General features: G+C 39.1%; 1 protein-coding gene across 2 annotated transcripts in view; it reads left to right on the top strand.

Moving 5' to 3' along the window:
- MELK (maternal embryonic leucine zipper kinase) overlaps positions 1-25,212 on the top strand; it is a 106,597-nt gene extending 81,385 nt beyond the window's left edge. For both annotated transcript variants that reach the window (XM_033238085.1, XM_033238084.1), the window contains 7 exons: positions 251-382; positions 5,269-5,391; positions 12,938-13,169; positions 16,934-17,030; positions 18,474-18,642; positions 22,354-22,457; positions 24,690-25,212. In XM_033238085.1, the coding sequence (XP_033093976.1) occupies positions 251-382; positions 5,269-5,391; positions 12,938-13,169; positions 16,934-17,030; positions 18,474-18,642; positions 22,354-22,457; positions 24,690-24,867 (1,035 nt within the window). In that variant the 3' untranslated portion in view covers positions 24,868-25,212. The remainder of the gene's footprint in view (positions 1-250; positions 383-5,268; positions 5,392-12,937; positions 13,170-16,933; positions 17,031-18,473; positions 18,643-22,353; positions 22,458-24,689) is intronic.
- Positions 25,213-25,666: the final 454 nt, after the last annotated feature.

The following is a 25,666-nucleotide window of genomic DNA, read 5'->3' as shown; positions in this document are numbered from 1 at the left end:
AAAAAAAAAAAAAAAACAGAATTAATAACAGAAGAAACAGCTAAAAGTGTTTAAAAGTTGTTCCTTAGGGGGACTGGAAATTGTGTGTGGAGGTGTGGTACGATGGTTGCTGTTTTTCATCATATGCCTTGTAAACCTATTGGCTTTTAAAGTTCTGAATGTTACACTGAAAAAAAAAATTAATTAAAAATAGAACATCATTTCCACAAACAAGTAGTCTTCTAAACAACTTGATTTTCTTTTCCTTTAGTGGCAGTATGATCACCTCACAGCTACCTATCTTCTGCTTCTAGCCAAGAAGGCTCGGGGAAAACCAGTTCGTTTAAAGCTTTCTTCTTTCTCCTGTGGACAAGCCAGTGCTACCCCATTCACAGACATCAAGGTAAGTGTTACAGCCTGTTGTGTCTTGCCACATGCCCTCTCTATTCCTGAGTGCGTATACCACTGGAATGGTAAACTTTCTGGTGTCAAGGGGTCAGAGGCAAGACGTTTTATGATTTCAATATTTTTGATGAGAAAAATGGGAAGATCTGAAGTTGAACTCTAATTTTTTTTTTTTTTTTTTTTGAGACAGAGTTTCACTCTGTCATCCAGGCTGGACTACAGTGGCGTGACCTCAGCTTACTGCAACCTCTGCCTCCTGGATTTAAGTGATTCTTGTGCCTCAGCCGCCCGAGTAGCTAGAATTACAGGTGTGCATCACTACGCCTGGCTAATTTTTGTATTTTTAGTAGAGATGGGGTTTCACCATGTTGGCCAGGCTGGTCTCAAACTCCTTACCTCAAGTGATCAGCCTGCCTTGGCTTCCCAAGGTGCTAGGATTATAGGCATGAGCCACCGTGCCCGGCCTGTAAAATTTTGAATATTAAAATGGCATTTTACAAACCTCCTCCCCAGGCCCCTTTTTTTTCATAATAGCAATTCCTGATGGCTGTAGAAAATGTTTAAGCCACAGATGAGAATTTACCTATAAGGCTACTACCTATGGAGGATGTAGTTAACGTTTACTGTATCTTTTCAGTCTCTTTTTTTTCTTTTTTGAGATGGAGTCTCACTCTTTGTTGCCCAGGTTGGAGTGCAGTGGCATGATATTGGCTCACTGTGACCTCCGCCTCCTGGGTTCAAGTGATTCTTCTGCCTTAGCCTCCTGAGTAGCTGGGATTACAGGCACACATCACCATGCCCAGCTAATTTTTGTGCTTTTAATAGAGATGGGGTTTCACCATGTTGGCCAGGCTGGTCTCAAACTCCTGGCCTCAAGTGATCCTCCCGCCTCAGCCTCCCAAAGAGCTGGGATTTTAGGCATGAGCCACCATGCCCAGCCTCTCAAATTCTGAATGTTAACACGGCATTTTATAAACCTCCTTCCCCGACTCCTTTTTTTTTTCATAATAGCAATTCCTGATGGCTGTAGAAAATGTTTAAGCCAGGCTGGGCGTGGTGGCTCATGCCTGTAATCCCAGCACTTTGGGAGGACAAGGCAGGTGGATCACAAGGTCAGGAGTTCGAGACTAGCCTGGCCAATATGATGAAACCCCGTCTCTACTAAAAATACAAAACTTAGCCGGGCGTAGTGGTGAGCGCCTGTAGTCCCAGCTACTTGGGAGGGTGAGGCAGGAGAATCGCTTGAACCGGAGAGGTGGAGGTTGCAATGAGCTAAGATTGCACCATTGTACTCCAGCCTGGGCGACAGAGCAAGACTGTGTCTCAAAAAAAAAGAAAAAAATGTTTAAGGCACAGATGAGCTAAAAGGAAAATAGAATTTACCTATAAACCAATTACCTGTGGAGGATGTAGTTAACATTTATTGTGTCTTTCCAGTCTTTTTTTAAAGTATGCGTTTATATAATTTGCATGCATTTAAGTGCTTTTAAAGGACACATTATTGAATTGCAGAGAGCAAATAAATTGTTGGGAATAAGATCTGTGATATAGAATATATAATACTTTATAAGACATAAAGTATTTTGATAAATATTTCGATATTTATGTTAAGGGTTTAGGCTATTGTTTCTTTTAAAATTTGCATACTGAAATGGAGCATGTTGATTAGTGTTTCTTCCTGTGTTATTTTGAGCAGTAGCTAAAGCTTATGCAGTTCTTGCATGAGAGTGAGTTATAACCAAATTATTTTTCTCTGCTTTGCCATCTTTGTCTCAGTTTTCTTTGTCATGGACTTAAAACATTTTTTTTGTTTTATTTTTTGAAACAAAGTCTTACTTTGTTGTCCAGGCTGGAGTACAGTGGTATAATCATGGCTCACTACAGCCTCAACCTTCCAGGCTCAAGCGATCCTCCTGCCTCAGCCTCCCTAGTAGCCAGGACTACAGGTGTGTGCCACCACACCTGGCTAATTTTTAATTGTTTGTAGAGATGGAGTCCAGCTGTGTTGCCCAAGCTGGTCTTGAACACCTGGACTCTAGCAATGCTCCCTGCTTTGCCTCCGAAAGTGTTGGGATTATTGGCATGAGTGACTGCACCTGGCCTGTCATGGACGTTTAAAATGGTGAAGAAGCTTACATACATAGAGGCACGTGTCATTACTAAATGCTTGTGTTAGTCCTTGTTTTCTGTGTGATTCTTTGTATTTCCCATGGCTTAAAATTCAGCTATCCAAATACTTTGCCAGATGGGTATGGAACTTTGTAATGTCATCTTCCCTCAGATTAATTCAGGTTACAATGTAAATAATCTTAGCACTAGGAAATTGCACCTCATCCTCAGAGAGAGGTAGTTGGCCCTCTTTATGAAATTCAAGATAACACAATTGACTGTGTGGATGAAAGTTTTTTCTTTTTTTCCCCTTTATAGGCCTCAAAACTGTAAAAAAAAAAAAAAGAAAAAAAATGTTAAAATGCCACCTCTTTTGTGATCTTTTGTTGAATTCCCCCTCCCTCAAGTTTCTTTAATATCTCATTTAGATCTCCTTTTGGTGCTCATCAGTCATGTGCTACAGGTATAGTGGGTCTTATGTTACTGCCAGACCTAACCTGCCCCCCTTTTTCCCTCCCTGCTTGGTCAGTACACTGGCTGTTGTGTAAAGAAATCTCTGAAGGGAGATAATCTTATTCCTGCATGGTTTTCTAGTCTGTTGTTGGAGAGTTTTAATGCCTGGTAAATATTCTGTGCCGAGGCAGCTCTTTTGCACATGGACTCCGTGAATCAGCCAATCCCTCATCCCGCCCACACTGCTAAACCCTTTAATCTTTCAAGTGCAAGTAACACATTTGGGTCCAGGAAAATGCAAAACCCTGAATTTTGCTTCTGCTCAAGGTAATTGGAGAAAACTATTAGATACCTATACCTCTATGTTTAGAAGAACCACTTTCATTAAATTTTAAAATTTATGACACCTCAGTTAAGGTGCCTGAGACATTTTCCTGAGCCATTGGATTGTCTTTTTTTTTGTGAGATGGAGTCTCGCTCAGTTGCCTAGGCTGGAGTGCAGTAGTGTGGTCTTGGCTCACTGCAACCTCCACCTCCTGGGTTCAAGTGATTCTCCTGCCTCAGCCTCCCACGTAGCTGGGATTACAGGTACATGCCACTACACCCAGCTAATTTTTGTATTTTTAGTAGAGATGGGATTTCACCATGTGGTCAGGCTGGTCTCGAACTCCTGACCTCAGATGATCCACCTGCCTCAGCCTCCCAAAGTGTTAGGAATGCAAGCGTGAGCCACCATACCCGGCCTGGATTTTCTTATATCTGAATTGACCTGATCTCAGTTGATCTGCTTATATGAATTATAAGTGGAAAAGACCTGGAAAGATACTTACTCTTATCTTCCATCTACTACATAATGAACATTTACCTAATAATTTAATTATTTGCAAAGTCATATTATTGAATCAATTTTATGGCAGATCAAGACACATTTTAAAGACAAGAAATGAAATGGAAATCAAATTTTGGGTTCTTTTCTGATCTTTATGCAAATTACTGAGACATGAAGCAAGTCACATAGTCTGGTTGTACTGTTCTTCCCCTTGATAGAATTATCCCTTTTCTCTGGGGTGTTTATAAGAAAGTAAGTAATCCTGATCAATCAGTCAATAGATGGCCCTTTCAGTGAAACAGCAATACAGACTGACCCAAGAATCACAAATGACCACATCATCATCAGTGTCATTAGCATTTTCAGGCCCCATGCTGGGCTGCTGGAAAACAAATCTGTGTAAAGTATGGTACTTGTTCTCTAACAGTCAAGTTGAGGCAAGACATATATATACATAGATAATACTGCATCATAGTAGATGATGGGGGCCAGAGAAGTGACCAGAGGTGCCCTGAGGAGCTTTAGAGGACAGGAATGATCACCATGGGATCCAAACTGGACCAACAGTCGAGTTAGAAAGATGGAAAAGAAGTGGCACAACATTCAGGGCAAGATAAATGGAATCAGGAAAAGCATGGGCACCTAATTTTGCTTGATGTATTCTGTTGACAGTGGCTGGACTTGTGTTAAAAAAGAAGAGTTCAAGTAGGGGAAGAGAGAGAAAGAGAGAGCGAGCGAGCGAGCAAGTGAGCTGGAGGGGTGGACGAGAGCCAGACAGTAGAAAACCTGAAAATGTACATCAGAATTTTAGACTTTGTTCAATAATTAACGAGGAGCCATTGATTTTTGAGCAAGAGAGAGAGACATGAACATGATGTTGAAAAATTCGTCCAGTGGTGTATACAGTTGTTCAGTCAGGGCTGGAGTGCAGTGGCACAATCTCTGCTTATTATAACCTCCACCTCATGGACTCAAGCGATCCTCCCACCTCAGCCTCCCAAGTACATGGGCCTGCAGGCACATGCCTGGCTAATTTCTATTTTTTGTAGAGATGGGGTTTCACCATGTTGCCCAGACTGGTTGCGAACGCCTGAGCTTAAGTGATCCACCTGTGCTGGCCTTCCAAAGTGCTGGGATTACAGGCATGAACCACCACAGGGATGGCCTTTTTCTATGTTTAGATTTGTTTAGATACATAAATGTGTATTGTGTTGTGTTAAAGCCACCTACAGTATTCAGTACAGTAACATCCTACACAGGTTTGTAGTGTAGGAGCAATAGGCTATAACATAAAACCTAGGTGTGGCCTAGGTGTGTAATAGACTCTGACATCTCAGTTTGTGTAAGTACCTTTTATGATGTTCACACAATGATAAAATTGCCTAATAACACATTTCTCAGAATGTCTCTGTCGTTAAGTGATGCATGACTGTATTTTAAATATTGAATCATAATACTGTTGTCTTTAAGTTCTTCTGTCTTTCATTGAATAGTCAAAGAATCGGAGTCTGGAAGATGTGACCACAAGTGATGAAAATTATGTGACTGGATTAATAGACTATGATTGGTGTGAAGATAATTTATCAACAGGTACTGCTACTCCCCAAAAATCACAGGTTAGTAATTTTTATTACTATTTAAGGCAGAATCTATTGTTTCAATTATAAAAACAACCAGAGTAATGTGAAACCAAGGTGTGCTTGCAAATTTAATTAATGCTTAAGCCACCAAAAATGTTAATGAGAGATAACTGGAATACGAATGGAAGGGAAGTCAATTATATCCAAGTTGAAGCAAGCCAAGATTCTATTTTAGAGCTCTTTACTACTCCTTTATTTCCTGTTTATTATTATTAGTTTTTAAGACTGAGTCTTGCTCTGTTGGCCAGGCTGGAGTGCAGTGGCACGATCTTGGCTCACTGCAACCTGTGCCTCCCAAGTTCAAGTGATTCTCGTGCCTCCTGAGTAGCTGGGATTACAGGTGCCTGCTGCCTCTTCTCGTTATTTTTTGTATTTTTAGTAGGGACGGGGTTTCTCCATGTTGGTCAGGTAGGTCTCGAACTCCCGACCCCAGGTGATCCGCCCACCTCAGCCTCCCAAACTGCTGGGATTACAGGCGTGAGCCACCGTGCCCGGCCTTCTTTTTTGTTTAAAATGAGGTATAATGAGGTATACTTTACATGTAGTTAAATAGGTAAAGTCACCTTTTTTAGTGTGCAGTTCTGTGACAAATGCATACAGTTGTATAACCACCACCAAAATTAAGATATAAAACAGTTCCATTACTCCTCAAAATTCCCTCATTCCCCTTGTGGTTAACTTCCCCTCCCAACTCTCGGTGGCAATTGATCTGTTTTTCTTTCCTTTTGATAATCTTTTTATTGTACTTGAAGTTTGTTGAGCTTTTTAGATTAATGAAGATTAGTATAGATAAATGTTTTTCATCAAATTTGGGAAGTATTCAGATATTTTATTTGCCCTATTCTCTTTATCTTCTGGTACGCCCCTTCCATGTATATTGGCACACTTGATGATGCCCTGCAGTACTCTGAGGTCCTGTTTATTTTTCTTTATCTATTTGCATTCTGTTTCTCAGACGAATTTCAGTTAACCTGTTTCCAAGTTTCAGAAGTTTCAGATTCTTTCTTCTGCTTACTGAAAGTGCTGTTTAATCCCTCTAGTGAATTTTTTGTTACAGTTATTGTACTCTTGAACTCCAGAATTTGTTTGGTTCTTTTAAATAATTTTATCTTTATTTATACTCTCTATTTATTGTGACATTGCTCTTACATTTTCCCTTGGTTCTTTAGACATTTCCTTTTCTTCTTTGAACATATTTAAAAACTGCGATTTTCAGTCTTTGCTTGGTAAGGCCCATGTCTGGACTTCTTCAAGGACAATTTCTATTGACTGCTTTTTTTTTTCCTATGTATAGGCCATCCTTTTTTTTTTTTTTTTAACACAGAGGCTCGCTCTATCACCCAGGCTGGAGTGCACTGTGTGATCTCTGCTCACTGCAACCTCTGCCTCCTGGGTTCAAGCAATTCTTCTGTCTCAGCCTCCTGAGTAGCTGGGATTACAGGCACCTGCCATCCCTGGCTAATTTTTTTTGTTTTTGTTTTTGTTTTTGTTTTTTGTATTTTTGTAAAATGGGTCTTCACCAAGTTGGCCAGGCTGGTCTTGAACTCCTGACCTAAGGTGATCTGCCTGCCTCGGCCTCCCAAAGTGCTGGGATTACAGGCATGAGCCACCGTGCCCGGCCATACTTTTTCACTTCTTTGCATGTATATGTCTTGTAATTGTTGAAAACTAGACATTTAAAATAATATAATGTGGCAGCTCTGGTAATCACATTTATCCCCTCCTCAGGATTTGGTATTATTGCTGTTTGTTGTTGTTGTTTAGTGACTTTTCTGAACTAATTCTGTAAAGTCATTTAGGTCAGTGTTGGGCTGCATTTATGATGATGGTCCATGAAATTATAATACCATATTTTTACTATACCTTTTCTCTGCTCAGTTAGCATGGTGATCAGCTAATGCTTGGCGAGGTTACCTTAGATGCTTGGAATCAATATGTCTCTCAGTCTTTGTGCCGACTCTGTGTACATCTGGGGTATGCCTTCAGCTTTCAGCCAGGCAGCCGACAGCTCTGCCTTAGATTTCACTTCGTATTTGTATAGAATCTCACGGTCAGCTTGAGGTGAGATCGTAGATCCTTCCAAAGTGTGGCTTTTTTTTTTTTTTTTTTTTTTTTTTTTTTTTTTGAGATAGAGTTTCACTCTTGTTGCCCAGGCTGGAGTGCAGTGGCGCGATCTCAGCTAACTACAATCTTTGCCTTCTGGGTTCAAGTGATTCTCCTGCCTCAGCCTCCCAAGGAGCTGGGATTACAGGCATGTGCCACCACACCTGGTAGCTAACTTTGTATTTTTAGTAGAGACGAGGTTTCACTATGTTGGTCAGGCTGGTCTTGAACTCCTGACCTCAAGTGATCCACCTGCCTCATCCTCCCAAAGTGCTGGGATTATAGGCATGAGCTACCACGCCCAGCCCCTTCTAAAGTCTTTCCTGAGCAAATACACAGCCCTCGGTATGAGCACATCCTATACATGTACATGGGGCTTATAGATTCCCTGGTATATTTTGGAGCTTTTCTAAGTCACTGTGAACATCTTATTCTCCAACTTTTTCTTCTCAGCATTTTTGTTAGTCTATTGTCATCACCAGCTGTTACCCACTGCTTCGGCGGCAGTAGCTGGGACTGCAGGCATGCGCCACCATGCCCAGCTAATTTTTACAAAATTATTTTGTAGAGACAGGGTCTCAATATTTTGCCCAGGCTGGTCTCAAACTCCTGAACTCAAGAGATCCACCCGCCTTGGCCTCCCAAAGTGCTGGGATTACAGGCATGAACCACTGTGCCTGGCACCTCTAAATCTTTTTAACAGATGCCGCTGGGGAAAAGGCTTTTCACACTGGGCAGGCTCTGAGTAAGGTCAAATGAAGACAGCTTTCAGGCCAGGTGCGGTGGCTCACGCCTGTAATCCCAGCACTTTGGGAGGCCAAGGTGGATGTATCACCTGAGGTCGGGAGTTCAAGACCTACCTGACCAACATGGAGAAACCCCATCCCTACTAAAAATACAAAATTAGCCATGTGTGGTGGCGCATGCCTATAATCCCAGCTACTCGGGAGGCTGAGACAGGAGAATTGCTTGAACCTGAGGAGTTTGTGGTGAGCTGAGTTGGCGCCATTGCACTCCAGCCTGAGCACCAAAAGCAAAACTCCATCTCAAATAAATAACAAACAAAGAATTAGAAAAGACAGCTTTCATAGTAGGGTCTTCTAGGGAACTACTGGCCAGGCTAAATAATGACAATTTTCTGAGCATAAAGCTCTGAAGGAGCTTCAGCCTGTTCTGCCCCCTCCAGTGGCTCCTAGGTTGCTGTTTTTTGTCATGATTGTGGGCTGTGAGTTTCTAAGACTATTATAGAGCTGGAGAGAGGGGAATGGGGATAGGTAGGACAAATTAAAACACCTCAAAGCTCACTGTTTCTACTTAGCTGTGTTCTATGAATAAATGCTGTGATCCTTGGCTAATACACAGAGTTCTGAAAGAAAAGAGGTATACTTTGTTTATGGATAGGGAGATTTGAAGGTATAGATCTCATTTTTCCCCCAAAATGAATTTTAAATTTAATGTAATCTCAACTTTTCAGTGGATGTAAAATAAGTCAAAATGATTCTAAAATGTATGTGGAAATACAAAGGAGCAAGAATAAATCATGCCTAAAGAATAAGAAGATGGGAGGAAACTGGTTAACCTGATACAAGAACTATTATAAAATTAAAGAAATTAAGATTTCCTTAATAAATAAAACAATGAAACAAAACGATGAAACCTTTCATACCTTGTATTTAGGTATGTCTCTTTAAAAATAACATAGTTAGGCTGGGCGCGGTGGTTCACGCCTCTAATCCCAGCACTTTGGGAGGCCAAGGCTGGCGGATCACGAGGTCAGGAGATCGAGACCATCCAGGCTAACACAGTGAAACTCTGTCTCTACTAAAAAATACAAAAAATTAGCCAGGCGTGGTGGCGGGCACCTGTAGTCCCAGCTACTTGGGAGGCTGAGGCAGGAGAATGGCATGAACCCAGGAGGCGGAGCTTGCAGTGAGCTGAAATCGCACCACTGCACTCCAGCCTGGACGACGGAGCAAGACTCCATCTCAAAAAAAATAAAATAAAATAACATAGCTAGATTTGGTATGCAAACTGAAAATCTGTCTTTTGAATTGAGAGCTTACCCACCTTATATTTATTTTTGTTATGGATTTATTTATTATATATCTTTCATTTTTTGTGTTTCCTATTTGTCTTTTTCTGTATTCCCCCTTATTTCTTATTTTTTTGATGTTAATTTCCCCCCACATTTTATTGGTTTCTATTTGATTTTATATTCTTTTAATATTTACTCTAAGTTTTTAATATATTTAGCCAAATATAAAGTGAGTGTATTTTTTTTTTTTTTTTTTTGAGATGGAATCTTGCCCTGTTGCCCAGGCTTGAGTGCAGTGGCATGATCTCAGCTCACTGCAACCTCTGCCTCCTGGGTTGTAGTGATTCTCTTGCCTCAGCCTCCTGAGTATCTAGGTTTACAGACACCCGCCACCATGTCCGGCTAATTTTTGTATTTTTAGGAGTGACAGGGTTTCACCATGTTGGCCAGGCTGGTCTCGAACTCCTGACCTCAGGTGATCCACCTGTCTCGGCCTCCCAAAGTGCTAGGATTACAGGTGTGAGCCACTACACCCGGCCGTCAATCTGTATTTTTACTTTCCTTCTAAACAATATGAAGGCCTTAGAATCTCTGATTACCCCTCCTGGATTACATGCTATTGCTATTGATATGTCCAGTGTATTAGCTCTTGAATGTTTTTAGCTTTTTATTTTGAAATATTTATGGATTCACAGGATGTTATTGAAGATATTATTCTGCTTTCTTCTTGCTTCTATTGTTGCTATTGAAAAACTAACCTCAGTCTAGCACCTTTTTAGTTTGTCTTTTTTCTCTGGCTCCTTTTAGGGCCATCTCTTTGCTTTTGGTGTTCTGCAGCTTCACTGTTAGGGCTACAGCATTGCACACCTCCAGGGAGCACACCATCTGAGTGGTGTCTCTGTGGATAGTGTCCTTTACAGTTGTATAATCTGGTAAGTAGAGATGTGGATTTCTTTTATGTATCCTGTTTATGATTCATCATGCTTTCTATGTATGGGGATTTGTATTTTTAATCAAATTTGGAAAATTTATTGAAGAATATACTGCTTTTTCTTTTTCCTTTTTTTTTTTTTTTTTTTTTGAGACAGAGTTTCTTTCTCGTTGCCCAGGCTAGAGTGCAATGGTGCGATGTCGGCTCACTGCAACCTCTGCCTCCCAGGTTCAAGCGATTTTCCTGCCTCAGCCTCCCGAGTAGCTGGGATTACAGGTGCCTGTCCCCATGCCCAGCTAATTTTTGTATTATTAGAAGACACGAGGTTTCGCTGTGTTGGCCAGGCTGGTCTTGAACTCCTGACCTCAGGTGATCTCATGCCTTGGCCTCCCAAAGTGCTGGGATTACAGGTGTGAGCCGGCACACCCAGTGTGCTTTTTCTTAAAAACAATATTTATACACATTTGTAGGGTACAAGTACAGTTTTCTTACCTGCATAGTGGTCAAGTGAAAGGTTTTAAGGTGTCACTTGAATAATGTACATCGGACCCCTTAAGTAATTTCTCATCACCTACCCTCTCCCATCTCTTCACCCTTCCAAGTCTGCATTTTCTGTCATTCCACTCTCTACATTCATGTGTACACCTTTTTTTAGCACCTACTTATGAGTGAGAACATGCAATATGTGTCATTCTGTGTCTGGCTTGTTTCACTAAGATAACCTCCACTTCCATCCACCTTGCTGCAAAATATAGGATTTCATTCTTTTTTATGGTTGAATAGTATTCTTTCTCTCTCTGCCTCTCTCTGTCTCTGTCTCTGTCTCTCTCTCTCTCACATTTCTTTTATCCAGTCATCCGTTGATCGACACTTGGGTTGATTTTGTATCTCTGCTATTGTGAGTAAGTACTGTGATAAATATACAAGTGCAGGTATCTTTTTGATGTATTGATTTCTTTTCCTTTGGGAAAAGAAGTAGAGAGAATTGCTGCTTTTGCGTTGTCCGTATTATCTATCTCTGCAACTTAGAATAGCCTTATGTTGGACTTACTTTATTTCATTTTCTGTTTCCTTAAACCATCTTTCATGTATCTCATATCTTTTTCTCTCTTGAGTACATTCAGAGTAATTTCAGATTTATATTTCTATTCAAATGTCTCTATTTCCTTTATTCTGTTATTTGGCATGTGCATTGAACTTTTCATTTTTATCATGTTTTTATTTCTAGAAGTTTTTATTTTTCAAATCTATTTGAACAGTTTTGGTAGTCTTGTTCTTTTCTCATGTTTTTGTTTCGCTATTTTAAACATGCAAACATACTTATTTATGTTCTGTATTTGGTAATTTTAATATCTGAAATCTTTATGCTCATAGTGCTTGTGTCTTTTGGAATTTCTTATGTAGGTTTATTTTTCTTTGAACTCTATGGGAATTATCTGAGGCTTGGGTTAAGGGCTTGAGTTGGGTTGGACTGAAACTTTTCTTTCAGGTAGGAGTTGTGCTTGCTTCTACCAGGTTCCTTAGGCACAACCAGCCTAGGACTACTTTAAGTTAAATTGAGGCGTGAGGTTTCTGGGACCATGCAGGTTGTATTAATTTGGATCTTTATTTATTTGAAGACTGGCCTGTGTTTACTTACAAATTATTAAAAGAAGCTTCATTTTTCTCCTCCCTCAGAACCAAGACCAAGACACTCTTTTTCTTGCCTATTCCCTTTGAAGAGCAGATTTATATTTAACTCAGCCTTTCATTATAGTTATAGCCCTTCCTGGCTTTACATGGGAGCTTTGGATCTAACTCACCACCTTGCAGAGGCCCAAGGCTTCTGTGGCTGTAGAAACACAAGCTGTAGGTTATCAGAGACAGCAGATAGATGCCCTTAGGGCAGCAGAGAGTTTCAGCCTTGGTTACACCTTTGGATTCGTTCTCAGGTTTTTAGTTTGGCCTCTCAGGATTTTCCTTACTCTCTTGCAAGCTCAACCATAAATTTAAAAGGATTAAAAAGTATTTTTTATCCAACATTTCTGTTAGAGTAGTTTAACATGTTTTTTCTGCCCTAATTGCTGACTAAACTTTTTTTTTTTTTTGATATATATCAGAGGTAAGCCATGACTATCTATAGATTATGCCATAATGCTATAATCTATCTAGGTATGGAAAGCATTTCTTAGCAATTGATTTGTGGCCATTCACAATATTGCCTAGGATCTGAGTATGTATATACACTCAACCTGTATCATATTGAAAATTACTGTCAATAGAACAGACTAAAGTGATCTACATGTATTAAAGAAAACTATATATTTTCAAATTTCCTAATATTGTCAATAATACCTTTTGATAATTCATTTTAATAAATAGTACAAGGCAGTTTGCAAATGATTAAGGAATGTTGTAAAGAAATTGACTTTTCTTCTTCAGTGTGCTTTATCAAGTAACTTTTTTTTTTCCAGTTTACCAAGTATTGGACAGAATCAAATGGGGTGGAATCTAAATCATTAACTCCAGCCTTATGCAGAACACCTGCAAATAAATTAAAGAACAAAGAAAATGTATATACTCCTAAGTCTGCTGTAAAGAATGAAGAGTACTTTATGTTTCCTGAGCCAAAGACTCCAGTTAATAAGAACCAGCATAAGAGAGAAATACTCACTACACCAAATCGTTACACTACACCCTCAAAAGGTATTTGCTAAGTGAATTAAGCAGTAAGAAGTTTCATTTTTCTTACCACATTAAGTAAACATACAGCAGGTCAGAAGTGACTAGCATTGCTTTCAGGAATTTCTAGAAGTCAAGCTGCTTTTTTATCATGTCGTTTGCATTAGTTGAAATGAAAGTATATTTGTCAATTTCAATTTCTTCTCAAATAATACTGAGTTTTTCCTCTTTTTCACATTTATAAAGTTGAATCATAGATCATAGGATATCAAAGCTGAAAGACAAGTTAGAGTTCATTTAATCCAACTCCCTTTTTCACAACTAAGATACCTGAGACTCAGAAGGAGTGAAGTGATTTGTCCAAGGTCATATACCCAGGTTTAGACCTCGCATGCCCCTTTACCCTGACTTATGACTCAAGCTGACGCCTCCATCGAGCCTTTACTTATCTGGAGCTCCAGTTCTGGTGTCTGGTCCTGTTCTGCCCTATGGTATTACTGCCTGTCTTTAACAGACAGGGTGAATCTGTGATGCCCTTCCAGATATCTGTCTTCGTCCAGTTATTACAACTTCCTCATTTCCCTTGGTTTCCTCTTCAGTTTAGTCATCACCAATTATTTAAACCATTTCCTTTATGATACTTCACTGTTTTGGTTGCTGGCCTCATCTGGACACATTCTATTTGGTCAGTCTGCCTCTTAGAATACAGTACCTAGAACTAAACTGAGTTTTCTAGACTGGGTCTCACTAGGATAGGGTGGTAAATGTCATGACAGTAGAGACTCTCTGCCTTGTTTATTGCAGCACGGCATGGTCTGTAGTAGGGGCCATACCTGTCTGGTACATAGTACATAGTACTAGGCCTGATGCCTACTACATAATAGGGGCCATATTTATGTAATGAAATAATAAGAACCCAAAGGAATTTTATTTATGGTGATCTTGTTTGTGTCACTTTAAAAAATGTTACCTAAACTTTATTAGCCTTTTTTCCCCCAGCAATTGTGACCTTCTCTAGTTTTAAGATTCTAACAAACCTAAACTCTGGAGCATTGCCATGTGAACTGCTGTGAAACCGCATCCTACCTTTGTGCTTCTAGTTTACTAATGCAGCTTGTAGCCGGTTTGAGGCATTAACTTCTTATCTATAAAGATATTACGGAAGACTTTGCCAGAATATTTGCTAGAAGTCCCATTTTTATGTTAATGACATTTTCCGTTTCATCAACTCAAATAACACTTTCCCCCCAAAATGTGAGGCCAGTTTGGTGTCCTGGTGTGTGTGTGTGTGTGTGTGTGTGTGTGTGTGTGAGAGATGGTGGGTGGGGGGGCGGTGGCGCTTCCTGTGGTGGTTATGAGAATTTAGTGAGATAGCCTCTACCCTGCAATGGTAGCTTGCTATTGCATTCTTTCCCAATGAAAGGGTCTCTTTCTGTTCTTTCTCTGCTGTAAATACAATACCCTCTGTGAATCATGGGATTGGGCAGGGAGATAAAATGGACCTCCTCAGCTCACCTTAGCTCATTCAAGGCTTTTTTTTTTTTCTTTTTTCTTTTTCTTTTTTTTTTTTTTTATTTCTTTGAGACGGAGTCTCGCTCTGTTGCCCAGGCTGGAGTGCAGTGGTGTGATCTCGGCTCACTGCAGCCTCCGCCTCCTGGGTTCAAGCAGTCCTCCTGCCTCAGCCTCCCTAGTAGCTGGGATTATAGGCGCCTGCCACCACGCTCGGCTAATTTTCGTATTTTTAGTGGAGACGGGGTTTCACCATATTGGTCAGACTGGTCTCGAACTCCTGACCTCAGGTGATCCGCCTGCTTCAGCCTCCCAAATTTCTGGGATCATAGGTGTGAGCCACTGTGCCCGGCCCAGAGCTTTTTTATTTTAAAAAACTTTTAGTGCCATAATCCCTTCCATTATTGACATTTTTTACTTTTTGTGTAACTCTGAAGGTTTTACAGTGTGGGTAGTTTGGAATTTATTTTACAGTCTTGAAATATTATCAGTTGACATATGTTGTCATGACGAGAAAGATTATGTTGGTCAAAGCATTAGTACTGGTCTTTTCTCTTTAAACACAAGAGCCACTTAAGGAAGAAAGTGGCTGAAGCCATGATTGCTAGCTTCCATTGGCGCTTTTCTCCATTCTGTTCCGTTCCTTTCCTTTTCCTTTTCCTTTCCCTTTCCCTTTCCCTTTCTCTTTCTCTTTTTCTTTCTCTTTTTCTTTTTCTTTTTTTTGAGATAGAGTTTCACTCTTGTTGCCCAGGCTGGAGTTCAGTGGCGTGATCTTGGCTCACTGCAACCTTCGCCTCCCAGTTTCAAGCAATTCTCCTGCCTCAGCCTCCTGAGTAGCTGGGTAGCTGGGATTACAGGTGTGCACCACCATGTCCAGTTAATTTTTTGTATTTTTAGTCGAGATGGGGTTTCAACATGTTGGGCAGGCTGCTCTCGAACTCTTGACCTCAGGTGATCCACCCGCCTCGGCCTCCCAAAGTGCTAGGATTACTTTGGGATGAGTAATCCCAAAGTAAATTTGGGGTGAGTCCACCATGCCCAGCCCTGCATTTTACTTTCATTGTGAGTTATTTTTGACATAAATATTAATTTCATTTTTATCCTTCCTATACAATGCAGGCATTGGCAGTTTGTTGAAGGTCAGTTCTGTATGGTGATAGATACTGTCTGTATACAAAGATGAAAACTGTTTTTATAGATCTTTCTGATTGCTCTTATTTTCTTGTTCTTGTGCAAAGTGAGAGTATAGCCAAATAGTCATAAACAAAACCAAACCCCTAATCTCTTTTACAAATTTTGATATTTTGTCTTTGTTTTTATAGTGTGAATATTATCTCTAAAGGGTATAAAACTTTTAGATCATGAGCTAATCAGCATAACCAGATTTGTTAGTACAAATTTGTCACAAACTATCTGGAATGCAAATACCCTACTTAGAGTAAAACATAGAATTCTGGAACAGAGAATATAAAAAAAATCAAAGCTTACATCTTTTTTTTGAGATGAAGTCTCACTCTGTCTTCCAGGCTGGAGTGCAATGGTGTGATCTTGGCTCACTGCAACATCCGCCTACTGGGTTCAAGGGATTCTTCTGCTTCAGCCTCCCAAGTGGCTGGGATTACAGGCGCCCGCCACCGGGCCCGGCTAATTTTTTTTGTATCTTTAGTAGAGATGGGGTTTCACCATGTTGGCCAGGCTGGTCTCGAACTCCTGACCTCATGATCTGCCCTCCTCGGCCTCCCAAAGTGCTGGGATTACAGGCGTGAGCCACCGTGCCTGGCCAAAGCTTACATCTCTTTAATAACTTATGTCAAGCTTTCACAGGGGTCTGTTCTTTTTGCCTAACATGAGTTTAATCGGGCTATGAATTGAATTAACACCTTTTACTATTAGATCAATTGAAAGCATAAATTGGGCCCTTGTATAAATACAGATTGACTTTTATTTTTAGAAAAAGAATCAGTAATTATGAGATTTGTATTTATATGATCTGTTTAGATTTATCATATGTTGTTTATAATAAAATTAAAAGCATGGCCTCAATTTGCAGTGAAGAAAAAAAAGAAGAGCCACACATACAAGGCAAAATGATTTTGTTTTTATTATAAATCACATGGAAACATTTCTTGAAAGAATTAGAGCCTTTGACATCACAGGTCAAGTGATTATACTATTTCTGAGTCAATGAATAATGTGATACACGCATTATTATTAATAATAGAAATTTCAGAACCATAGTATGTGCTGCATATGGATTGTGTTTGTTCTGTTTCTAATAGCTAGAAACCAGTGCCTGAAAGAAACTCCAATTAAAATGCCAGTAAATTCAACAGGAACAGACAAGTTAATGACAGGTGTCATTAGCCCTGAGAGACGGTAAGTGTTTGGTTTTTTTAGGTTCTAATCTTTAGTGTATGTAACCAGATTTCCTTTTTCATATATTAATAGACCTGATTAAGGTAAATCATCACATAGATTCTGTTGGAGAGTAGGAATATCTGTTTATATGTGGATGACCTGTGGCCATTCCTGGACATGTAGCCACTGCCTTCCTCATGGGGTAGAATTGTGAAACTGATCAGCAGTAGGACGGCACCTTAAGTACAACAGGCTGGGAAGACAGTGGCCCTCACCCCAGCCAACTAGTTGCCTCTCTCAGGCCCATCTTACCCTTCTCTGAGGCCAGTGAAATATAGATATCCACTAACAGATTGTAGTCCTCCCAAATCGTAAAGATACTCACTGTTGTTTCAAAGAAAATCCTCTGTATGAAAAGTTCTGCAGCATAGGTAACCCTTCAAGTTGCTATTCTTTTTTTTTTTTTTTTTTTTTTTTTTTGAGACGGAGTCTCGCTCTGTCGCCCAGGCTGGAGTGCAGTGGCCGGATCTCAGCTCACTGCAAGCTCCGCCTCCTGGGTTTACGCCATTCTCCTGCCTCAGCCTCCCAAGTAGCTGGGACTACAGGCGCCCGCCAACTCGCCCGGCTAGTTTTTTGTATATTTTAGTAGAGACGGGGTTTCGCCGTGTTAGCCAGGATGGTCTCGATCTCCTGACCTCGTGATCCACCCGTCTCGGCCTCCCAAAGTGCTGGGATTACAGGCTTGAGCCACCGCGCCCGGCCTCAAGTTGCTATTCTTTTATAGCAATTTCTTAAAGGCATTGTCTATTTTAGAGACAATTGGGAGAATTAGAATGTGAACAGGGTATTAGATATTATGGAATTATTATTAATTTATTGATGTGATAATGGTATTGTCTTTATGGAAGACAGCATCCTTATTCACCGGAGATGTATACTGAAGTGTTTCAGAGTAAAGTGTCATGATATCTTCAGATGAGTTACTTTCAGATGGCTTAGCAAATAAGTAAATTTAATGTATTACCTATATACATTAAATTTATGTATATAGATATATGCATTGATGTATATATATCAGTATATATCTATATACATATGCACATTAATGTATTATCTATATCCATACAGAAAGCAAATGTGGCAAAATATGAACAATTGTTGAATCTAGGAGGATATACCGGTGTTCACTGTACTCTTCTTTGAACTTTTCTATATATATGACATTTTTTAAAAAGGAAGGGGATAAATAGTTTTGCTGAGTGGCAGTTGCCTGGTGGAAGGGTGAGAGCTCCTGTCCAGGAGGAAATGGCTTTGGTGCTTCCTGATGAGGAGAGAGGTGATCTGGCCCTGGCATACCTGAATGAGGCACCCTAATGTGTATGAAGGGACAAAAGTTCGCCCTTGCGGACCCCACAGGCCGGAGGCCCAGCTCTACTCGTGCCTTTTTTGTTTTTTTTTCAGGTGCCGCTCAGTGGAACTGGATCTCAACCAAGCACATATGGAGGAGACTCCAAAAAGAAAGGGAGCCAACGTGTTTGGAAGCCTTGAAAGGGGGTTGGATAAGGTTATCACTGTGCTCACCAGGAGCAAAAGGAAGGGCTGTGCCAGAGACGGGCCCAGAAGACTAAAGGTAAGCAGGCTGGAATTCTTTCATATGGATTTCAGAAGCTGACTGCTAATGGACTGCCTTTTTTTTTTTTTTTAAAGGTACTGAATGAATTTATTAGTGTTTTTTTATTTGAGTATTCATTCACTTAGTTAATATATGTTTTTTGAGCAACTAAAATATATATGTTACTGTGCAGTCAGTAAATAGATGCAGTCACTCCCTTCAAGGAGCAAACAGCTGTCATTCAAATATTCAAGAGCAGTTGGAGGGATTAGTCACAGGGCAACGTGGAGGTGAGGAAGCAGGGGGCACAAATGGAGAGCTGAGAGCTGCCTTAACGAGGGGACTTGAGCTTAGTTGTGTCCCTGATTCATGGATACTTTGTAGGTCCTCATGAAATATTTGAATGCATGGGAAGATAATTGGAACTTTGAGTGTGGTGTGTGTCAGGAAAACAGTGAGTGACAAGCGAGGAAGGTAGGCTGGAAGGGCCTCAAGGCCTGGCTAAAAAGGTGTGGATCTTATTTAATAGACCCAGTATGCTTTAAAAGGGTTAATGTGTCACCGGTGTGGACAATATATTTGGTCAAGGAAGGAAAGGAAAAATAAACTATTAGTTGATATAAAGTACTTTCTATTCTCTTGGATTCTCTCTGAGTATTCATTCAAACACCTAATGAATACATGTTTGTTTGGTGAAAGGGAAGTAATTAAGAGGTAAAGGGACAAATGAGACACAGCCCGTGTCCTTGAGGAATTCTTAGGCTGGCTGTGAAAACAGGCTGGGATGTTGTTCTGACACACTGGGCTCAGTGCTATAGTAAAAACACGTTCCAAGAGGTGTGGGCCCAGAGCTGGGGAGAAGATGGTAGTGTGCCCGTCATTTGGGGACTGGGTCTGTGTTTAGTTTTTGCACTGAGACTCTTGTAATGAGCAAATCTGGGTGGTGAGGGAAGGAAAATGCTGAGCTATTGGGCAGAGGGTGTTTCAGAGGAGAATGTTCTGAGATCTCATTTGTTTTCTGTCTTAAAGTAGAAGAAGATAGGATTTATCCACTAGCAGTCATTGCCTTGAACTTTGTAGTGTGCTGAGAAGTTTACGTTACATACGGCTGTTTATTAGGCATATTTTATTCTTTTGTTTTGAAATTTCTCTGGTTGGAGATAGTTAAGTATTTCAAGCACTGACACTGGGATTTAAAAAAACCATAGTACCATTGCACTGAAAAATGTTAAATAAAATTAAGGAAACTAGTTCAACCATATATATGTATATATACATTATTGAGAAGCTAAGCAGTTACCAAATACTAATGGATAATGTTCTAAAAATGGTCACCTATGTAAATATTTTGGAACCTGAATGCATTTTTCAATAGAAACTACTGTGGTATTAGTTGGCTTTCTAGGGAGTTCTCCAGTACTTCCAGAATGTAGGAGAAAAACCACAAGATTGGGAATGAGAAGACCTGGGTTCTGGCTCCAGCTTCGTGCTATATAGCTTTGATAAATCATTTTATTCCTGATCTCCTCAGTTTCTTCATTTGTAAAATCTGGAAAAATGCCTACCCTGGCAACCTCACAGGGCTGAGGTGTAGAAACAAGACTCTACATATGGGATGCTACGTGGCGTATTAAATGCTTTATTAGTATAAGGTGGTATTTCCAATATCAAGGATTACTATCAGTGTTGAGCACTTTACCCCCCCATCTATAGGCCCATGGTCTATAATTAGCAGAGTCCTAAGATCAAAAACTTTAACTTTAGATCTTTAACACTTTTTATTGCTTTTAAGTTTTTGCAAAACTGAAGGACTTTCTTTGGGAAATTAACCTTATTTTTTTCCACCAACTTCAAATACTGTACTAAAAACTATACACTTACCAGAAGAGCTGCAAGGATAGTAGAAATAATACCTTAGTTTTTTAAGATAGCAAATCATATGTAGTTATGTCCTCTTTTAGGAAGCAGTCTATTAAAAATCCAAAATTTAAATAGATAAATTAGGATTCATTCTTTATTTTACCAAAGCAGTAATTTATATTGTGATTTGAAGGTGTTCAGTTTATTATTAATATCATCTTGACAGAGCCAATTTAGTTTGGTGAAAAGAGTACTGGATCAGGAACCAAGAAAGAGAGGGTCCCTTCGTTTACACTCAGTTTCACGACATTTGCTATATGGGTGTATTGTGTGCACTATTATTTATCTGGTATTTTTCTTTATGTTGACTCTCCTTTAACAAATAGATTTATAGAAATATAACTGATATATAATAAACTTGCACATATTTTATTTTATTTGTTGTTAATTTTTTGAGGCAGAGTCTTGCTCTGCTGCCTAGGCTGCAGTGCAATGGCATGATCATAGCTCACTGCAGCCTCGACCTCCTGGGCTCAAGCCATCCTCCTGCCTCAGTCTCCTGAGTAGCTGGGACATGTGCCACCACACTTGGCTAAGTCTTAATTTTTTGTAGAGACAAGGTCTCACTATGTTACCCAGGCTGGTCTTGAACTCCTGAGCTTAAGTAATCCTCCTGCCTTGGCTTCCCAAAGTGCTGGGATTACAGTCATGAGCCACCACACCTGGCCAACTGTGCATATTTTAAAGTACAATTAATATGCTTTGGCATTATATATAACATCTGTGAAACCATTACCACAATCAAGATAATTTTTTAAAACTCAAATTTATTTAAAAGGAAACATATATCTTTAGGGTTATTTTTTTGTTGTTAATTATGTTTTCTAAATCAGATGGGAACAAATACATATTTAATACAAGTATGTTTTCTAAATCAGATGGAAACAAATACATATTTAAAAATATTTATCCACGTGCCACCCAGAATTACCTTGTCTATCTTGTATATCTTATATCACACTATGAGAAGCACTACCTTAAGAAACTTATATATCTTCTTTGGGCAATAGGTTCTTATTTTGAAAAGTTGGATACTTTTTTCCCTCAGCATTTTATTTATACAATGAACTCAAACCTGAAAGATATAGAAACTAAAGTTTTGTTTGACAGTGAAGGTACTTACCAGAAAGGGAAGGATTTTTGTGTGTCCAGGACCCACTAAAACAGTGCCTAGCACATAGTAAATATTCAAAAAATAGTTGGTGAATGAATGAAGGATAAATATCAATTAGGAATGAAATTATCTCTGAGAATTAGGCTCTCAATCAATGAGAAAAAATAATATGACATTACTTTTTAAAAGGAATACCTGTTACATTTATTTCCTCATAGAACTGTCATAAATTCAGCTCCTGGAACTCTATAATATTCTTTAAATAATCCAGAAAGAATTAAGGAAACATATCCAACTAGGTACAAAGCAAACTTTGTATGGTGTTTATCTTTCTGTGGTATACATTTCAGGACTGTTAATGTCTCTTAAAATAGTGTGGGAAGGGGAAAACAAGCACAGATCAAACAGTTAGATGGATGCTCTTTAATGTTTATTTCTTTAAAAGGACTGGTAGGAGAGGAAGATGAAAGTATGAAAAGGAAGCTATGGATGTGGTTACTAATAACCATCATTTCTCCAAGCTTTCCCAGTGTGCCATGAACTCACTAAGAGTTGACTGTAAATTCCTTTGGTATTTTTCAGGAAATAGTTCCATTTGAAATGGTACTATATTGAGGAGTTTTGGAACTCTTGATCTAGTGTGATAGTCTTTGTGTTGATGTAAAACTTTACTTCTCTTCTTTTTCTTTTTTAAGCTTCACTATAATGTGACTACAACTAGATTAGTGAATCCAGATCAACTCTTGAATGAAATAATGTCTATCCTTCCAAAGAAGCATGTTGACTTTGTACAAAAGGGGTAAGAAGCACATTTACAAGCTGTTGCATTTATTACTTAATGTCTTTTGGACTTTGAGAAAATAGGGGTTGGTTGGGTGCTGTGGCTCATGCCTGTAATGCCAGCACTTTGGGAGGCTGAGGTGGGCAGATCACTTGAGGCCAGGAGTTCAAGTTCAGCCTGGCCAACCTGGAGAAACCCCGTCTCTACTGAAAATACGAACAAATTAGCTGGGCATGGTGGCGCATGCCTGTAGTTCCAGCTGCTTGGGAGGCTGAGGCATGAGAATCACTTGAACCCAGGAGTGGAGGCTGCAATGACCTGAGATCACACCACTGTACTCCAGCATGGGTGACAGAGCGAGACTCTGTCTCAAAAAAAAAGAGAAAACAGGAGTTGATCTCCCCACCCCTGTGCTTTAGAAAAAATATATTTCTCCCACCTCATTCCAAAAGCTTTTAAGGTAGTGTTATTGCTTATAATTTATTCTCTTTTGTTTGGTTCAAGCTATAAAAGTTTTAGAAGCATAGATATTGTTCCACTTTCAAAGTGAGACTTTTTATTTCAAAATAGGAAAATTCAAAATTCTTCTGGCTTTCTTGTAGATCCTCTATTTTCCTTTGATTTTCTGCTTTACAATAGTATTTATAAATTATAATTAAATTTGTGAGACATTTCAAACAAATCAGGGATTTATATAGAATCCTTCTCTTCCATGACTGGCTATTTTTCAGGGCTGGATTTTCAGTGCTTTAGGAAGTTTTTTCACCTTATTTCTCTCCTTTTGAAGGAATTGCCATCAAAAGCTCCTTGGTTATGATCTCCTGGTCTCAATAGCCAGGCCTCTTCTGGTTACCCAAGATGGCCATATTTCTAAGCATTTCCATTCAATTATTTCCCTTTAAAATTTCCTTATTAAAGCAGCCAGTAGAGACACGCATGGATTTAAACAGGTAAAAAGAATAGTCAATATAGAGTAAGATTTTAAGAAACATTCTTGTACAGATATAATTTTACTTTTTACTTACCTGTAAATGTTGGCAGGCATTCCTTCTATGAACCCTGGCATTCCTCTCAGGCTTCATTAGAACACATCTCTCCCACTCTGATCTCTTCTTCACGCTTGGGGCTTTTGAGCCTCTGGGCATATCTCTGTCACAGGCCTCTCAATGATCTGTTAGATCTAACATGTGACTAAATTGTTCTATGCCTCATCTTCCTGTCAAGAATCTTAACTACAGGGTGCTCCTTTTGGCATTTCTGATGTTGACTGCTTATTTTTGAGAGATCAAGCCTCTTTCCCAAAACACATGACTAAGTTACTAAGAAAAAGAATATTTTGGTACATAACAGTATGAAACAGAAAAAAGTGCGTAACAGAAACAGTGTAACTTCTCCACACATGTGCGGAACAGCACCTAATCAGGAACCCTTAAGTATTTAGGGAATTGAAACTTAAAATCAGTTCTATTTATTGAAAATTAGTAAGACAAAACTCTAAAATAGAATGTAAACTAATTAAAAATTATATATATGAATTAAATTTATCCAACTTTTCAGGGTCATACATATGTCTTAAGATGAGTTTCAGGCTTCATTTTGACTGGGCCTTTCCATTCTCAGAGTAGATAATGCGGCAGTTCTAGCTATAAATGCTATACATTTCAGTTATGGGAATATATCATTTCCTTGGGCTTTTTCTTCTGCTTTTCTTTCTGCCATAAAGTGATGTGATGATCATAACGTCTTATTACTAATTAGAAAAACCTCAAAAACACGTGTCTTTCTGACAGGTTAGTGGCTTCAGCTTTATTTATATGAAAGACAGAAGTTTCTGACAAGGCTCACACATATGAAATATTATCTTTCTTGCACTTTCCTTTGTTGTGAATGTTGTGGAAATGCCCAATGTTTGCGGATTACACTGTTGAAAGGGTTACGTAAAGAATGCCAGATTTCTTGAGCATGAATGGCATGTATAGCTATGAAACAGGGGCTTTTCTTTGGAGCAAGGGAGAATTCTAATAAAGCCTTTTCATGCTTATTCTTAGGATCCTAGTTCAGTTTCTGGGAAAACACCAGTCATACTCTATTACTAAAGCATAGTTAGGTCATTTGGAAACTGTAAACAGTAATACTTTGCTTAATATGAAATAATGGTTCATTTCCTCCACTGGCCTCCTAGAGGCTTAGAAAACTCTTATACAGAATATGGTTCTCCTACTAACTAGCTTCTTATCTTGTTTTTTGCAGTTATACACTGAAGTGTCAAACACAGTCAGATTTTGGCAAAGTGACAATGCAATTTGAACTAGAAGTGTGCCAGCTTCAAAAACCGGATGTGGTGGGTATCAGGAGGCAGCGGCTTAAGGGCGATGCCTGGGTTTACAAGAGATTAGTGGAAGACATCCTATCTAGCTGCAAGGTATAATTGATGGATTCTTCCATCCTGCCGGATGAGTGTGGGTGTGATACAGCCTACATAAAGACTGTTATGATCGCTTTGATTTTAAAGTTCATTGAAACTACCAACTTGTTTCTAAAGAGCTATCTTAAGACCAATATCTTTTTGTTTTTAAACAAAAGATTATTTTGTGGATGAATCTAAGTCAAGCCCATCTGTCATTATCTGTTACTGTCTTTTTTAATCATGTGGTTTTGTATATTAATAATTGTTGACTTTCTTAGATTCACTTCCATATGGGAATGTAAGCTCTTAACTGTGTCTCTTTTTAATGTGTAATTTCTTTCTGAAATAAAACCATTTGTGAATATAGCAGGCTTCTCTTCTTTGTATTTGATTTTGATCCAAATAAAACCTCAAATGGCTTCCTGACTATTAAGTAGAGACTATTTGGAGTATGTTTTATCTGTTATCAAATATGCCTTGGGCAGAAAAACAGATAAGAATTCATTTGCATAATTTTTTCCTGTCTCTGATTTAAGTAGGATTTATTGAGATCGTTAACTAAGTCACAGCTGTGGTTACCAGAGTTAAACAACACATTTAATATGTTGAATAAAAGAGTATTGACTTCAGTAAGTATGTTTGGTCAACAAATGATAAGTATCCAAACTATGAACCCCCCCTGAAATGTTACTTTATGGTAATTTCCCTAAGTCTCAATGTTGACCCCAAATTTGTATTTTTATTTCATTTTGTTGGTCTCTAAAGGCTAGAACTCAAGTTATATTGGTATGGATTTCACCAATTAAACTAGTTGGAGAAA

Source organism: Trachypithecus francoisi, unplaced genomic scaffold (assembly GCF_009764315.1).
Source record: "Trachypithecus francoisi isolate TF-2019V2 unplaced genomic scaffold, Tfra_2.0 Lachesis_group16, whole genome shotgun sequence".
NCBI classification, from domain to species: Eukaryota; Metazoa; Chordata; class Mammalia; order Primates; family Cercopithecidae; genus Trachypithecus; species Trachypithecus francoisi.
Note: the sequence above shows the minus strand (reverse complement) of the source record. Positions and strands in the feature narration are given on the sequence as shown.